The 18,933-nt window shown below is 44.7% G+C and overlaps 1 protein-coding gene across 12 annotated transcripts in view; it reads right to left on the bottom strand.

The window, feature by feature from the left end:
* Window positions 1-18,933, bottom strand: part of CACNA1A (calcium voltage-gated channel subunit alpha1 A) — a 1,156,221-nt gene that overhangs the window by 407,186 nt on the left and 730,102 nt on the right. For all 12 annotated transcript variants that reach the window (XM_069230415.1, XM_069230416.1, XM_069230412.1 and 9 more), the window contains one exon: window positions 16,519-16,629. In XM_069230415.1, the coding sequence (XP_069086516.1) occupies window positions 16,519-16,629 (111 nt within the window). The remainder of the gene's footprint in view (window positions 1-16,518; window positions 16,630-18,933) is intronic.

Raw genomic sequence — 18,933 nt, forward strand, 5'->3', positions numbered from 1 at the left:
ACACTTTCACTGGAGATCGGTTTCACTGCAATACTGTGTCTGCTTCGTTGCTATCCGGCCTTAGTCAGAATAATAACAGTCACAGTACATTTGCAGAACCAGCTGCTCGCTGCCTCATTGCTTGCATACCGTCAGCCAATGTGATATTGATATTGGCCACTGGATGGCACTGTTGCACTGTTGTGTGTGTGCTCCCTCTGGACCTCACCCAGTGCTAAAGCGTGAATGGACTCTGGCTATCAATGATGCATCTTTACAGATCTACTCTCTTCCTCAACAAATGCAGCAGTTTGACTAACGTTTGGATTTGCTCAAAACTAAACTTGCAATACAAATTGTAGAATACACATTGAGTGGTGTCTCAGCCAAGGAAAATAGATAACTAGGGCAGCAGAGTTTCCTCGAGAGGCTTAGGCCCATATTTATACTTTTGCACGCAAAACTGCGTTAGCGCAGTTTTGCGTGTAAATGTATAGCGCCGGCTAGCGCCATTCCCGGACGCCAGCTGGGCGCAATATTTATGGAATGGCATTAGCCTGCGCTAATGCCCCGTTAGCGTCCTTGTAAAGGATGGTAACAGGGTTGGGGCGACGTAGGGGAAACCGGAGGTTGTTGGCCAAATTATGGTGCAGTGTAATGCCATTTCCTGGCGCACAACCCCAATGGAAATGGCTCCTGCCTTAGTAAAGACAAGAGCCATGCCCACCAGCCCAATGGCCATTGGGGCCAGGGCCATGCAGGGGGCCACAGGTTAGGGCCCTGAGCAAAAAAATAAATAAATACTTACCTGTACTTACCTAGGATGGGTGCCCCATCCTGTGGTGTCCCTCTGGTGTGGGTGGGGGTGTCCCTTGGGCCAGGGAAGGGCACCTGTGAGCTCTTTCCATGGTCTATGACTATGGAAAAAGGCCCAAAGGTCCCCTAACGCCTGCCCATACCCAGGCGTTAAATAATGGCGTTAAGCAAGCTTAGCGCCATTATTTAAGTCCCCTATCCCCCTGTGGTAGATTCTAACACGGGGGATAAATATGGCGCTAAGGCTATATCGTCGATTTCTGTACGGGAACGCCTACCTTGCATCTCATTGATTAGTCCAGAAAATGACGTAAACTCCATAATTTAGGCGCTAGATGTATCTACCTGAAAGTATAAATATGGAGTAAGGTTTGCGCTGAATTAGCAAAGAAAAAAAATACGCTAATGCAGCGCAAACCGAGTATAAATATGGGCCTTAGAACCTTATTTAGGTTTTGTAAGATGGAGTTAACTGCGACAGGATGGTGGGGAATAATACCATTATCATACAGAGGGACCTCTGCCCGCCAGATTTAGAGTTGTCCTCCGGCCATGCAGACAACTCTATACATTGACTGGCAGCGAAATCATGGCAGGTCCTGTAAATGTAGGGACATTTGATGAACGGTATGGTCAGACATGACGGCTGCCAGTAAAACTTTTCAAAGATTTTTGTTTTTCAAAAACAAATGCCAAAATGGGAAGGTTTTTCTGAAGAACAAAAATCCAATGGTGCCACACCCTAGAAGTTTTATTCCCAGGGTAAGGCATCATTAAAATCCCTTACCACCACGTTTTTCCTGGCAGTGACGGGTAGGGAAAAAAGTTTTAACACTGTCTTCCTTAAATAGGGCATTCAACATAAAGTTCTGCACCTGACGGCCCCTACTCCGTCAGGCCGTCAGAGGAAGTATTCCACTGACAGAGAAATGGGGGCTCTGTCGATGTAATACTTAATGGCTGCTCTACTCTAAATGATGCGGGTGGGCTGTCAGTTTGGTAGGTAGGCTACTTCGTCACATTTGAATCAGAGTACCCATCCACCAAGTTCTAAATCAGGCCCATAGGGGCACTAATTCGTTAATACGCTCCAGAGTCAGAGTTTAGCAGACAGGAACTCCGTCACAAATATGACGGATATCCCATTCACCTTTCTGCAAGTTCCATTGGTTATAATGTATTTAAAATAGTATGGGCAGGATATCCATTATGTCTGTGAAGGACGAACCTCACTGCCAAACTCCAAATTAGGCCCCTTTTAGTGAAATCTTGTACAATTAGCATGACAACTCATAAAAGTAATTATTGTGAAAAATACATTTCTAACAGAATATAAATCATCATAGGGCTGAACACACGGTGAACAGTAGGAAAAAACAGAAACTCAAATATACAAATAGATCACATGCTGTTACAGAAACTTAACGTCTGACCAACTGTTTCAAGAAAATGTGATGCGTTTACATGGTTTTTGATAATGGTGATGGGGACACTTGTTCAAAAATTCATGATTCCTCAGATTTCCAATTTTCATCACTAAATCAATCTGTCTATTTGTGAACATAAACTCACTCCACACGTTTTGCCATATCATCTTTGAAAAGTAGGCATTTGGGGCTGAAAGCTACCATCAGGGATGTATATAAGTAACATAAATCCTACATGAAGTCTTAGTACACATGTAGCATATCTCATCTTTCAAATAAGGAAGAACTCATCTGTGCAGAATATTATGTTTCCATTTAATCTTAATATAGCCCAAAACAGAAATGACATAGTGACGAGTTATTCCACACACATCAATGACTCACTGATAGAGTGATAGTCTGGCTTAGATGGGAACTGTAGTTCCCAACCTGCAGCTGATTTTAGTTCCACACTGCCTCTATTGTAGCAGTGATAATGAATATCTGAAACGCATTTTCACAAAAATCTGAAACTTTCCATATATTTGCTTGTGTTCCATAAACAACATCATGGACATTTATACAGAATAGGAAAATAGGTTACTTACCTGTACCTTCGGTTCTCCAGTACTGGCATCTCTCATAGATTCACATGATTGAATATTTCCCCATTGTCAGGCTGGGATCCCTTAGTAATAGGAAATCCCCTAGAACTCTGTTTTGATTTGACTAGTTTTTCACCTATAGGTTAAATTCCAACAGCTTTAGATCTGCTTTCTAGCAGCAGACAGTGCCCCATTCTTCTGTCTGAATTACTTCTAGTGAGATAACAGATGCTGCAGTAGGAAGAGGGAGCAGGGAAAAATACATGTGACACTATGAAATATATTAATGCTGAAGAACCAAAATCAGTAGTAAGTAATACGTTTTATTCTCCAGCATTGGATGTTTCATAGATCCATAGGCTTAAATCAAGCACATCATTCATATGCCTGAATGAAGATTAGCAAAGCCAATGGAAGGTGGAAATTAGGCTCACCTTATAATAATTAGTTCTGGAGCACCCCTTGTCCCACTGCTGCTTCTTTACTGGATTGAATGTTGATGCAGTAATGCTTCACCAAAGCATGTATTGTTCTTCATGTCACTGCCTCACAGATTTCCTTGATGAAGACTCCTACAAAAATAGCTGGAGTGGCTGCCATATTTCTTGCTGAGTGAGCTCTTGCTGTTTCAGAACGTGGTCTGTAATAGACATGTGGGCTATGGCTATGCATGAAACAATCTATCTTTTTAGTACCTGTTTTGTTATTGGTCTAACCCTATTCAATGGGTCATCTGTATTGAAAAGTCGGTTCGATCAAAGTACTCTGTCTTTTGCAGGTAAAATTTAGGACATCTTTTAATGTCTAGAGAATGAAGTGCTCTCTTCACCGCTGTCTTCACCGCTTGATTATGGTAGGGAATATCAATGGCACAATACTGAAGTGTCACAATATCATGATCAGAATATTGAGGTACAAAATATCGAAGAGGTACATTCACAGAGGGAAGCACAGACCTAATATTCTTAACTCTACATCTACGTACCTCAAAGATATCTATAACATCAATGTACATATATGTAGTTAGGTACAGAAAATGTATACAAACCTCCCTTTCAATATTGTGTCTCTTGGCATTCTGGTCACAATAAGTATGACCTTTTGATATTCTGCGTTTGATATTTCCAATCCACACACCAGAAGCTGTGGCAAGGATTGGAAAGAATGTTGCCAAAGAGATCTTTTGAATCAAATGAAATGCTGTAGGAACTTAAGTATGAGCATATGATTTACAGTTACAGATACACTGTTCTTAAAGAATAGTAAGAAAGATTCCTTACGAGACACAGCCTGCAACTAAGTAAGCTGCCTCTTAGAAAGATGCTGTATCATAGCTTTATGAAATGGTTCAAAGAAAGGTTCCATCAGAGCTTCTAAAACAGTGTTGAGCTCCCATGTTGGTAAGAGTTTTGTCTATGGAGGGAAAGAGCTCACCAAAGTCATCAAGAACTCTTTAATCAGTTACAACACAAATAAGGACGGCTTACCTGGTCTCTTAATGTGTAAAGAAAAAGCCTTAAAGTGGCCATGGCCACAACTCTTGCCTTATAAATATCTTCCATGTCTCTAATAGGGCGAGTACCTAATGTGTTTGCAAATCTAAAAATCCTGTGTGAATTTCTTCTCACTTTAGCTTTAACAGTAGAAATCTGATGTTGCCAAGACCCATTACTTGTAAATAAAACCCCTAAATAAGTAAAGGAATTTACATTGATGATCAGGGTATTATGTATAAAAAAGGTTCTACGTTTCTTCACTTTATGGTCCCAAATCATTGTAAAGTTTTTTGTTTTGTTAATCACCATTCCCTTTGATTTTATGAATTCCTCAAATGCATTCATTAGTTTCTGTAGGCCTACTGGGGTCCTAGATAGTTGGACAGCATTGTCGGCATATAGCAACATGGACATTCGGCGTCCTGCCGTGCAGGGTGCATCAGCCAGAAAAGACTGAAAAAACGTATCCACCCAATTAATAAATAATGAAAATAATAGGTGGCTAGGAAACAACCTTGACGAATGCCTACCCCAACTATAAAGGAAGGGGTACATTCACCCATCGGGCCAAAACATACTTTACACAATACATTTTCATAAAGACGAGCAAAAAAACAAAACAATAATTTTCCTTTGGGCACCCAGATTAATCAACAAGATCAAAAGCACTGCTTAGGTCTACAAAAACAAAGATACAAAGCCCCTGTTTTTGCCCTGGTATACTTCCCAATCAGTAAGTCAAGGTTTACACGCTGCTCAATAGTAATCAAGCCCTTTCTAAAGCCATATTGGTCAGGGGACAGAATATTGTGCTCTTGTGCCCACTCTCCCAGCCTTAACAACAAAATCCAGCTTAGCACATTCACAGAGGAGTTCAAACGCGTGACTGGGTGGTTGCTTTAGGATCCGATTTGTCCAACTCCTCATCCCCAACTACGCCACCAATCCTACTATTTCGCTTAAAAACTTCAGAGAAATGGTTCACCCACATCGAACAGAGTACAAAGGTCCCAATCTCAGGGGGCATCTCATTAGTCGAAAAAGGGGGCATTAACTGTCTCCCAAAACAACTTATTGTCATTCATATCCACAGCCAAAGCCAATTTTGCAGAGGCGTCCTCCTGCAGTGCTTTCTTCCTTATCTTCAGAGCCTCACTGTACTTAACACAAAGGGACTTAATTACCACAGGGTACCTTGGGGTACTACCGAGAGCAGGTTTTAGCTCCCCCAGAGCCTCAGCACATGCCTGGTCGAACCACTCTCTTTTTGTTGTAATCCGAGTGGCTTTCGTTTACCTTGTCAGAAGAGCCTTGATACAACAAATATTGTGATCAAAGGAACTTAACATCATATTTGGAGCTACTTTGTCCTGTAAGTAATAGCTAAATTCCACAGAATTTCCATCCACAATTTCCTGCAAAAGGCAGTCAGGGTCAATGTCTGACCACTTTATTTGCACCCCATTGGGCCTAGAAGGGGCAATATTATTAATTGTGGTAAAGGCCTCCCGCCTTGGGGCCCCAAATAAAAATGGAAGAATAATAGGATCATGGTCACTTAATACAGATTGGGCAAAGCTAGGGGTAACATACTGTATAAGCCATTTGCAGAAGAAGACACCAGGACATGGTCAATAACCGATGAGGAATTTCTTCCCGTGAAGGTTGGGATCTGATCCCCTTTAACATCACATTTGCATCTCAATAGCAATAAATCATATTTAAAAATAATTGAATTCATATCACACCCATAATCATTGCGCCACAAGAGGATGTATTCCACCACATCCTGGTTAGTAAATCCACATACCCATGTTGCTGGAGCAGAACAAGACTGAATATTAAAATCACTGGCCCATAATATTATGTAGTTAGTATGGATAGAACGTAAGAACCTTTGTAGGCCAAGATCAAGTGCATGGGCTACTCCACTGTGGGTAGAGTGGAAAACATTATTCTAGAATTGATTAACACCATACTTCCTCCCCCACAAAAAAAATGTTAGCCACAATTGTGTATGATGACCCACCCAGTAAGTCTTTTTCACAGTAACAGGGAGCTTATTAGAAAAAAGGACCTGAAGCCCACCTTTAGCAGTCCCTGCCTGAGATGGTGTGACATCAAGGAAATAAGATGAAAACCCTTGCACATGATTCAGAATTACACACCAAGTCTCTTGGATGCAAGTAATTTAGAGGCCATCAATGATATTATTCCATTCTTTGGATCCTACCTTATTTGATAGCCCTCCCACGTTCCAGGTTGAACATTTATAACACCCATCCAGGTGCTGCTCACTATCCCCCGGAAGTCAGAAGTCAAATTGTCAAGGCAAAAGAAACCACAAATAAAGCATCTGAGGAAGTTAGCATGTTGAAAGCTGGAGAGGGCTGCAGGGAGGATAATCAACAAACAAATCATCAATTGCTGCCAATTCTTCCGGTGTAAAGGTATAGGAGATCAACGAGGGTCTTCCTTTGAAAATGAGTGAGATATCATTGACTGTGGAGCTGCAGTCATCGACATTTGCAACACAGACGACTGGGCGATAGCTGTCGTTGTCAACAGTGCTGCTGCTGGCAGCGTTGGATGTTTCTTCATCGGAGTTAGCAATATTGGTTGGGTCTTTGTTGATGGAGAGAAAGGATGTCTTAATAGGATCTAGGTAGTTGCCACTCCAGTTGTAGGTGATGCTGTCATTATTGATGTTGATGAGCTCATTGACAGTAGAGTTGAACAAGCGACTTGCCTTCGGTAATGCATTATCTGGTAGAGACATATTTTAGTTGCAGATTCCTTACCTTAGAATTTCCCCCAGGTGTCAGACTGGATCTGGAGATTTTTCTTGAAGCAGTACCCTTGCACGCCATCAGGTGGCGCAGGACGACTCCTAGTGTGTCATTGGTGTTGTGTTCGTCACAATGACATTGCAGTCATATATAGACGCCACCCAAATGCACTGATATCAGTTTCTTTTTACACCTTTCCACAGCAGTAGCTTGGAGCCATGAAGAACACTGATATTGGTGCACCAAAACTAGGGCCCTGAAAAGGGAATCCCTGTTGCTAGAAATCAGTTTGCAAGCTGGGTGGGTTGGTAATGAATCTGCAACTAGAATATGTCTTTAACAGATAATGTTTTATCAAAGTTAAGTAACTTGTTCATCTGATAGAGACTTCTAATTGCAGATTCCTTACCTGAGAATAGATACCCAAGCAATACCATCCTCAGCAGTGGGCTGAGAACCAAGATAAGACTAAAAGGTCCTGCAGGAAGCCATCTCTGCGGACCTGACTGTCCAGGCAGCAGTGCTTTGTGAACATGTGCAGAGACGCCCATGTTGCTGCCTGGCAGATGTCCACGACCGGAACTCCACGTGGCAACGCAGTGGTTCCAGCAGTTGCCTTGGTGGAATAAGCAAGCAAACCCTTAGATAATTGCTTTTTTTGCCAGAGTGTAGCACATCTTGATGCAGAGGATAACCCATCGAGAGATAGTGCGCTTCTGCACCACGCATCCTTTCGTTGCACCAACATAACCAACAAAGAGTTGATCGTCCAAATGGAAGTCTTTGGTGCGATTAAGGTGGAACGCCAACGCTCTTTTTGGATCCAGGCAATGGAGTCTCTCCACTTCATAAGAAGGATGTTGGGATGTGCAAAAAGTACGAAAAGTGATGGACTGGCCAACATGAAAGAGCGTGATCACTTTAGGGAGGAAAGAGGCCCTGGTACAAAGCACCACTTTGTCAGGATGGACAGATAAAAATGGTGGCTTTGAAGAAAGAACCTGGAGCTCACTCACTCTGCGAGCAGAGTTGATGGCATTAAGAAAGGCAGTTTTTAAAGTGAGAAGCTGCAAGGGACTATTATGGAGTGGCTCAAAGGGAGCCCACAAATGGTATGTAAGTACCAGGTTCAAATCCCATTGCGGCATTATGAACGGGGTAAGTGGGAACATGTAAGTGAGTCCCTTAAGAAACCTCCCAACAATGAGAGATTTGAACACGGATGGTTGACCTGGCAGTCTGAGGAGGGCAGAGATGGCAGGCAGGTGGCCTTTAAGGCCCAAATCAGAGCCCTGCTGGGCAAGAGAGAGGATGAGGAATAGAACATCAGACAAAAGGTGGAGAAAGGGGATCTACAGATTTGTTGGTACACCATGACACAAATTTGTTCCAATGACAGCGGATACCGTTTTGGTGGAGGGATGCCTGGCTGCCAAGATAACATTGCAGACTTCTTGTGGAAGGCCACAAGCTGTAAACTGCCACTGCTCAATCTCCATGCAAGGAGGTGGGGACTGGACAGGTTCCGGTTGAGAACCGTCCCCTGCTGCTGTGACAGAAGTCCTCCCAAAGGGGCAGTCTGATCGGAGGATCGATGGCCATACTCAGAAGCTCTGGATACCATACTCTTCATGCCCAGTCCAGAGCCACAAGAATGACTTGGGCTCGGTCGTTCTTGATCTTCTTCAGAACTCTGGGCAGAAGTGGTATTGGAGGGAAGGCATAAAGAAGGCCTGAGTTCCTCTTAACACGAAAGGCACAGCTGAGCGAGTCCCGCCTAGGAAACTAGAACGTGCAAAACAGCTGACATTGCTCATTCTCTATGGAGGCGGACAGATCTAATCAAGGCTGTCCCCACTTCTGAAAGAGACCTTGTGCCACCTCTGGATATAGATGCCATTTATGATCGACCATGTATTGACGGCTGAGTTCGTCTGCTCTGACGTTCAGACAGCCTGTCAGATGCTGAACCACCAGGGATATGCCCTGATGTTCCAGCCATGTCTACAGGTGCAGAGCCTCTTGACAAAGGGTCCACGACCCAACTCTGCCCTGCTGGTTGCAGTTCCACATGGCGGTGGTGTTGTCCATGAACACCTGCACCACTTTCCCTTGGAGAGAGGGAAGCACTTCTTTAAATGCAAGCCTGACCACCCTGAGCTCCAGAAGAGTGATGTGGAGCCCAGACTCGGGCTGGAGACCAGACACCTCTGATCTCTTCATTCCTCATATGGCGGCCCCATCCCAGGAGTAATGCATCTGTCACTACTTTGAGATCTGGTAAAGATGGGAGAGGGATCTGGCTCCGACCTAATCATGATTTGAAAGCCACCACTGCAGATCTTGCACAGTCCCTTCCGAGATATGGACCATGTCAGAGAGATTCCCCTGATGCTGCGCCCACTGGAACTTCAGGTCCCATTGTAGGGCCCATATATGCCAGCTGGCATGTGTCACCAGCAGGATGCAGGAAGCCATGAGGCCCAGCAGCCTCAGAGTCATTCTCACCAAAACCCAGGATAGAGGCTGAACCATAGGTATACTAGCCTGAATATACTGGACTCGCTTTTTGGGAGGCTAGGCCCAAAACTGCACTGTGTCCAGAACAGCTCGGATGAAAGGGAACGTGTTAGAGGGTGTGAGATGTGACTTCATTGAAGTAGTGAAAGACTGAAACCCCTAGCCGGCACAGATGAGCTGCTATCACCGCCATCACTTTAGTGAACACCCAAGGGGTGCTGGTAAGGCCAAAAGGGAGCACAGTAAACTGAAAGTGCTTGTGACCTACCAGAAACTGCAAGTAACATCTGTGGGCAGGCAGGATGGGAATGTGAAAGTAGGCGTTCTGCAAGTCTAATGCTATCATCCAGTCTCCAGGGTGCAGGCAAATATGACCTGAGCCACAGTGAGCATTTTGAACTGCTCCTTTCTGAGGAAGAGATTGAGGAATTGGAGGTCTGGGATAGGTCAGAGGCCCATGGCCTTTTTGAGCATCAGAAAGTAGTGGGAATAACACCACAACTGACTTCTGGCACAGGGACCCTCTCTATGGCTTCCTTGGCCCAGAGGGCCATAACTTCCTTGCAGAAAAGTGCCAAGTGATCCTTTGTCACCCGATCATAGCATGGTGGCATGGCCAGAGGGGTAGTCTTGAAGGGGAGGGAGTAGCCACTTCAGAGTTATTGCAAAACTCACCTGTCCATTGTGATGGATCCCCTGCCTCCAACTGGTCAGGATGGAGCGATGGACTAGGAAGGTTTGGAGGCTGCAGCAGGGGTGGCGGTGGACTGGGTAGACTGCTGGCTCCCTGATCCACGGGCACATGGGATCCTGCGCCCACAGCCTTGCGGAGGTTGTGCAGCATGCGTGGCACGGTAGCTGGAGGTAAATGGATGCAGTTGGGTGCCTCTTCCGTAGCCACAAACGGTGGGAAAAGCAGACTGTGGGGGGTGAGGAGCAGCTGCGAGTCCAAGAGAGTGAGTCGTAGTTTGGTACTCCTTAAAGTACTCGAGGGCTGAGTCCGCTTTGTCTTCGAAGAGATGGGTGCCATAAAAGGGCATGTCCATGAGTGATTGTTGAACATCCCCCAAAAAGCCAGACATCCTCACCCAGGCGTGGCACCTTAAGGCCACCGTTGATGCAACCGATCTGGCCAGTAAGTCAGTTGTGTCCAGCCCATAACATATAGTGAACTTGCCTGCATCCCTCCCGTCAGCAACAGATTGGGAGAGAATGGCCCCCGCCTTCTCCGGGACCTGTGGAAATACCTGTGTGAACGTATCTCTTAGGGTATGGGAACAGTGGCCGAAAAGGCAAGTGGTGTTCACAGACCACAATGCCAGACTGAAGGAAGAAAACATTTTCTTCCCAAGTTGATCCAGCCACTTTGGGTGGGAATGCGCCAGATGAAGAAGAAGCCTGGATGACTAGGCTCTCAGGCGTAGGGTGTTGGGTTAGGAATTTAGGGTCATTTGGCGCAGGTCGATAGTGGGGGGTGATTGTCCTGTTCCCAGGAGCCCCTGTGCTGGGTTTGGACCAGGTACCCAGAAGGACATCAGTGAGGGCTTCATTAAAAGGTAAAAGCGGTTCTGAGGTGGAAGCCCCAGGCTGAAACACCTCAGTCAGGAGGTTAAGTCCCGACTACCACAGGAAGATAGGTCAAGGCTGAGGAACTCAGCCCCTCTTCTCACCATCATAGAATATGACGCTCCCTCCTCTGTAGCCACAGTAGGGGGTGAAAGCATGCCAGCATTAGGAGAGGCATCCAGACCACTAGCTTTGCCCAATTCCTGCGTCCAGTCCATTTCAGGGTCTTCCAGCTGGAATTCTAAAGGGTCCAGCGACCCCTCCACACTTTCTCTGTACCACTACCCACAAGAATAAGGTCAGGATCCAACCTGAGGAATGTAGGCCCTATCGAAGATGGAACTGTCGTCAAGCAATGTCGGTCTACCTCAGGGTCGGAGCCAGAAATAAGTCTGGGTACAGCGACGATCGTAGGCCTGACTGACGTCGGAAGTGTCAATGTCTTTGTCAGTGCCTGGGAAGGTTGCGTTGGCATGACCGGCAGTGGCATGGATCCGACAACGGATTCCGAGTGGCCCTCCGGAGCTGGGGTTGGAGCTGCTGAACCATAGGGGGTCCTACCTGACCCCACTGGGCCCGAAGGCATTGTAGGGGGGTCGGTCTGCCCAAAAATGAGGCACGTGGTCTCATAGAATTCCTTAAGGTGGGCAAGCAGAGATGGCTCCCGGAAACTCGGGGAGGCACAGAGTCGACCCAGAAACATTCTCCGAAGATGGAGGCCTACAGCGTCAATGCTCTTCCTGCATTGCATTCTCTGAGCAATGGGGCAAAGTTTAAGAACATTTGTTCTTCTTCAACTCCTTCTTCTTGTGACCCGAATGTCCCAAAGACTTCGAGAGGGACGAAGAAGAGTGGTGGTGATTCCATGAGCAGTCTTGTGACCTTCCTCTCGATTGAGACTAAGACCGTGCAGAGTCAAGCGCCAGGCTGCCATGAGTTTTAGGGATTGCTCTCTGAAAACCTTTGGGTTCATGTCCTGCCACTCAGGCATGACTTCGGGTTGTGGTTGCCCTCCAGGCACCACAAACACACAAGGTGCAGATCCGTCACTGGCATCATGCAGTGATAGGAGTCACAGGGCTTGAAACCAGTCTTATGTGACATCTTAACACACCAAAAAAGTGGCAAAAAAATTGACAAAACTGTGAAAGTCAGTTAAAAATCGACTGAAGGTAGCTCTCTCCGGATCTGCGTGTAAGTAGACGCGTAAACAAAAGACCTGCCGTCAGTATGCCAGACTGGTGCATATATATGACCGCAACATCATCACTGCAAATATGAGACCAACAATGCATGCAGAGTCGACCGACGCCACCTGACGGCTGGCAAGGGTACTGCTAGAAGAAAAATCTCCGGATCCATTCTGACGTTTGGGGAAATTCTAAGGTAAGGAATCTGCAACTAGAAGTCTTTATCAGATATCAATTGTTTACAACATGTGTGGTACTGAAAATTCTGGACCCGTGTTATAAACATCGTCGTATCACAGCGATTTTGGTATCAGCAGACCGGGAGTGATTAGAATAGTATGCACAAGCATTGTATTCATATTTGGGTAACGAAATCACCCGAATATCAGAGTTTCCGTCTTGAACCCTCGTGTTCCATTTAAAAGACAGCCATTTTGTGATTGCCCTCACATAGGCCAATGTCTAATGCTGAAAACGAGTCTGAAGGACACGTACATCTTTGCTGACTCCTCTGTGACCTGGGCAAGCTGACTCCACTGCCTGAAGCCAAACCTGTTCGGCCAGTTTCTTTCCCAGTGGCCGAATAAGATTAGTATCAAGGCACAACACATCATAAACCTTTCATCACACACAAACCATGCCTAATCTTACACACACCTGTCCCTGTTTCTTTCTTTATGACTTGCTTTACAAGGAGGAGGTGCCCGTTTATATTGGGGGTCCGTCGATATCTGATGAAAGTACTAAGCCTTGCCGGGTAATTGATTGAGGGCTGGACAAACTGAAATATGGGCTTGTCATCATAAACCTGCTATTTCTTTGTAGTGAAAATATGTGAATGGTCAACTGTAAAATAAGGAATGTTTGCCTAAAGCATAATATTTTGTATAAAAGAGAAGGTTAGCTTTGCAAAGGGAGCAGTCTCCTGAGAATATACACCGTGTTGTACTTCTAGGATACCTGTTACTGGCTGCAGCCAATAAACAAGATCTTTGACTTCACCAAGAAGACTCTGTGTTTCTGTAGTCTGAAACAGGAAGGACTCAAAGTCTTAGGGTGTGTTCCCTGGCACCACTGGGTTCTGAAAAACCCAGTACTTCACATGGTGAACCAAATTCTGCCGATTTTTTTTTTCTGTGGCCACTCAGGGCTTGGTGGCAATTACCTTTTTGACTTTCACGTATGCTTCTTGAGAAGTTCACTTTTTTTCTGGCTTTTGGTGACAGGTGACATTTTTGTTATTTTTATTTGTAGAGTTTTATATCACATAAGTATGACTCAAGGAAATCAGAGCGCTGTACTAAGGGCCACATGTAGCAAAGTTCAGATTTGCGACTCGCAAATTGTGAGTCAGAGCGACTCGCAATTTGCGACTCGCAAATCCGAATGTAGGGCAGTGTCCTTGACACTAATTGCGATTCGCAAGGAGGTCGCAAATGCCCACCTCATGAATATTCATGAGGTAGGTCGCAATCTGTGACCCCCTTGGGAATGGTGGACTTCACAGGGATGGTGGCCTGCTGGAGACAGCAGACCACTATGTCTGTGACTGCTTTTCAATAAAGCAGTTTTTTTTTTGTAATGCAGCCCGTTTTCCTTAAAGGAAAACGAGATGCATTACAAAAACAAAAAATGAAACGTTTTAGTTTCATTTTTTCAGAGCAGGCAGCACTGCCTGCTCTGAAAAAATGTTTTCTGTGACATTCACAAAGGGGAAGGAGTCCCAGGGGGACCCCTTCCCATTTGCAAATGTGTTACCACCAGTGTGACACTGGTGGTAACTGCGATTGCTTTGCGACCGTGTTCGCAGTCACAAAGCAATCCTACATCGCACTGCGAGTCGCACTTAGGAAGGGAACACCCCTTCCTAATTGCGAGTCGCAAACCTGTTCTGTGCATCGGGAAGTGCTTTTTGCACGTCACAAACACCCAAATTCGCTGTTTGCGAGGTGTAAAAAGCTACGTACATGTGGCCCATGGAGAAGCCATTATTGTTCCATAACAAGTTAGTATCAGAGCACTAAATGCAGAGATCCTATTACATGTAACATTCAGTTTGGTATCATAGACTACAAACAGAAGAGACTAAACAGATCATCACTTCAACAAGGGGTAAAAGTGTGAATTGGCCTAAGTACAACATGCATCAGGCTGTCAAGGCGTACCTTCTATTCTGGGCCATTATGTAGGTAACTGTTTATTAAACATGACATGTGAACCTTAAAAGCAGGGTAAAGGGATATTTTAGCCACAGCAGAAGTCCTGGATTTTGACTTTTCTGAGGCTAGCTTTAATATCAGTACCTAGTTACAAGAGATTTCTACCTCCACCTTTTCTTCTTGGATTGTGAAGCCAATCTTCTCTCATTGTCCTTCAGTTTCTTAGAGGAGACACTTGTGCACATGACACATTTCATCAGGTTGTGACTCGAATGTAGGTAATAAAAGCGCTTGGGGTGAGGGTCATTCATACATCTTTTGCCCCCGCACATCCTTCGCAAACATTAAACAGAGATGTCTTCTCCTAAGCCTTTGTTATCTCAAAAGAAAAAATAATCCATTCAGAAAAATAGGGCTGCACACTGCATTACTGCTAGAAACAAGATTTATTTGAAGCTGCTGGAATTGAACCTATGAGTGAAAAACACTTGAAACAAATCTAATTGAAACAGAGCTCCAGAGGATTTCCTATCACTCAAAGTGCAATGTAAAATCTGGCAGCTGGAAACCCCTATCAGGGAAGATCTATGGGTCCAGGTGTCTGACTGGCTGAAGTTAGGCCGCGGTTTGATGTGTACTGGCTGTATATAGTCTACAGCTTTTTTTCCAGTGTGACTGAGTGCAATGGTATACTCCTAAGTTAATATTAATTACCGATGATTCCCAGAGTGATTGCGAGGAATGATTTAAGCATGTCAATCTATAAAATATTAGTGCAGGAGAACATCTCTTATGTAATTAATATCTAATATATCAATTACTTTTAACCCGAGCTAGAAAAGGTGGCTTTATACCTTATAGTAGTTGGTTTAGTTTCTTGGTATTATTTGTGACACTACGTTACCTATGGTCGGCCCTAACTATAGCGCCTTGATGCCCTTGGGTAAACGCTGAGCTTTATAAATTTAAAATCACAACAAATCAATTTAAGGGTACAACATAATAATATATAGATTTCAATTTTCAACACGAAATAGCAACATCTACAAATCATGGTACTATTTTCCACTTCACATTATTCAACAAATGTATCACATATTACCAATGCATAATACCTTATCAGATAACCAAATTAATTATAAAAACAAGGTAAGAATTTATATGAAACACATAAAATGCTGCTCTTTATTAAACCCCAAGGCTTCCTTGAGCCAATTGTTCAATCCGTCAGGATTTAGCCTGTAAAATATTTTTCTCTGAACTACCACGTCTTACGATCTGTAAAATTACAAATTACATTTGATTATATATATTTAAATAGTGACCTTCTTGACTGGTGTTTTTATGTTTTTTAAACAAATGTTGAGTCTGTGTTCACCATATTAATTTGACTAGTCTTTCCATCATTTCGACAAAATATTTCTTTGCATGGACGTATTATTGCATAGAGGCAGGTAGTGTTGTTATGTGTTGCAAGGTCCTTTAAATTATTGCCTTTGCCAGAATAAGAATGCCATATTGAATCACCTTTTGAGATGTATGCACAATGTTCTTATCTGGTGCATTAATCTGTTGGGTTTACCTTCCAGTTAAGAGAATGCAGTGCATTGAGAGCTCCCTTCAAGCGATAGCCTACTAAAGCAAAAGTGTGCCTATTTCCCAGGGTGCACACGCCGATTGAGTTCTCCAACAAGCTCTTCCATATAGTTTCATGATGTAGTAAAGAGTACCTTTGCACCAGACTCTCTTATGACCCCAGTGAATAATTCATCACAACATAAAACTCTATGGAATATTCCAATGCTTGACAACCACAGTTTCATGCAAGTTACATTTTCTTTTCCTGCGATCATGCACCAGGATTCCCACGATAGGTGAGTACTTCCCCCATTCTTTGTTATCCTGTTCTAAAATAATTTTAAATACTAATATATTGCTTTATAACATGCCTAAAATCAAATGAACAATGTAAATGTTCTGCAGATCTCTTACCAATATTCCAAAGGCCACTATTTTCAGAAAACACTCCAGGGAAAACAATGAGGTGAAGACAATGTTGAACATCTTCAGTACGTAGTCATAGCTCGGCGAGGAACCGAAAAACTACATAAATGGAACAGAAGAGGGACAAACAATAAGTCACGGTATAATGTTTTAAAAAGAAAATCTGCACTTGGCATTTCAACATAACGTGTATTTGTAAAGCGCACGTTCACCTAGAAGGGTATCTTGATGCTGAATGACAGATGTTTGTTGTAACCCAACTCAGTGGTACTCATTTTATCGACCTCAGAAGGATGAAAGGCTTGGTGGACTAGGCGGGATTTGAACCTGTTACCATGAGCTTGGACACAGACTTTTACAGTGGACATAATAGTCCACTAAGTCACCAGACACGGCTAGGTGCCTGACACCCTTACAGAAAGAAATTCACAACACTAGAGGAATCCAGAATGTGCGGGCTGTGGGCTGGTGAATAATCCACTGTGAGATTACTCACCCAAGAGCAATTAGTGATTCATAAACATTGCAAGGCATATACTGGGCAGACGTTTAGAAAAGTCTGCATCAGAGTGGAGAATTCCTGAAAGGTAAGCATCTTATTCATCTGATAGAGACTTTTAGTTGCAGATTCTTTACCTCAGAATAGATACCCAAGCAATACCATCCCTGGAGGTGGGTCTACGAATCAAAATCATACAAGGAAGTGCTGCAGGAATGAACGGGCAAAGTACCCATCCCTTCAGGCCTGACTGGCCAAGCAGTTGTGTTTGGTAAATGTGTGCAAGGATGCCCATGTTGCTGCCTGACAGATGTCCAGGACTGGAACTCTTCGTACTAACGCAGTGGGTGCAGCCCTGGCTCTGGTCAAATGAGAGCACAAGCCCTCCAGGGGTCCTTTTTAGCCAATGTGTAGCACATTTTATTGCAGAGGACCACCCATTTAGAGATGGTTCACTTCTGCACTGCCAGACCTTTTGTTCACACCCACATAACCCACAAAGAGTTGATCGTCCACCCAAAACTCTTTTGTGCGATCCAGATGGAACGCCAATGCTCTTATTGGGTCCAGATGATGGAGTCTCTCCTCTTCCTTAGAAGGATGTGGGAGAGATTCACATGATTCTGCGCCCACTAGAAGGTTCCACTGAAACGCCCGCATATGCCATCTGGCATGTGTCACCAGCAGGATGCAGGGGGCCATGAGGCCCAGCAGCCTCAGAGTCATTCTCACCAAAATCCAGGATAGAGGCTGAAATATTGGTATCATAGCCTGAATACCCGGGACTCGCCGCTTGAGAGGATAAGCTCGAAACTGCACTACGTCCAGCTCCGATGAAAAATTGCATCTGGGAGGGAGTCTCATGTGACTTTGGCATGTTTACAGTGAAGCCCAGCGAATGCAATGGTTCGCCGTAGTCTGGAGGTGGGAGATGACTGCCTGGGACAAGCTCTCCTCCAACACCCAGACGTCGAGTATGGGAAGACTGAAACCCCTGACCTGAGCAGATGAGCTGTGATCATCGCCATCACTATGGTGAACACCCGAGGGGCACTGTAAAGGCCAAAAGGAAGTACGGTAATTTGAAAATGCTCGTAGCCTACCATGAAATGGAAGTAAGGTCTGAGGGCAGGCACGACAGGAATAATGAAATATGCGCCCTGCAAGTCCAACACTGCCATCCAGCCTCCTGGGTCCAGGGCAGATAAGACTTGAGCCAGAGTGAGCATTTTGAATGTCTTCATCTTGAGGAAGAGATTGACAGCATGGAGGTGTAAGAAAGGGACGGAGGTCCTTGTCCTTTTTGGGCATCAGAAAGTAGTGGGAATAACAACTAAGTCCCTCTTCTGGTACAGGGACCCTCTCTATGGCTCCCTTGGCCAAGAGAGCCATAACCTCCTCGCAGAGAAGTGTTTGGTGATCCTCTGTCATCTGATCGTAGGATAGTGTCCTGGATGGAGGGATAGTCTAGCAGGGAAGGGAGTAGTCCCTTCGGAATATTTGCAAAACCCACCTGTCTGACGTGAATGATTGAAAGTGGGGCAGGTGATAGGGAGTCCTGCTTCTAACTGGTCCCTGATTGGGAAGTATCAGACTAGGAAGGCATGGAGGCTGTAGTGGGAAGGGTGGTGGCCTGGCAGACCGCTGGCCTCCTGATCCACAAAAACATTGGATCCAACATCTCCAGCCATGCAGAGGCTGGGCAGCATGTGCGGCACAGCAAATGGAGGGAAAGGTACATGGTTGGGCGTACCTTCTGTAGCCACGAAAGAGGCAAAAAGCAGACTGAGGGGGCGAGAAGCAGCTGCGAGGTCCAAGGGGCAGGCCGTAGCACAGGACTCCTTAAAGTGCTCGAGCGCCGAGTCTGTTTTGTTTTCTGAAGAGACAAGTGTAATTGAAGGGCA

The sequence above is a fragment of the Pleurodeles waltl genome, chromosome 4_2, assembly GCF_031143425.1.
Source record: "Pleurodeles waltl isolate 20211129_DDA chromosome 4_2, aPleWal1.hap1.20221129, whole genome shotgun sequence".
In the NCBI taxonomy this organism is placed as follows: domain Eukaryota; kingdom Metazoa; phylum Chordata; class Amphibia; order Caudata; family Salamandridae; genus Pleurodeles; species Pleurodeles waltl.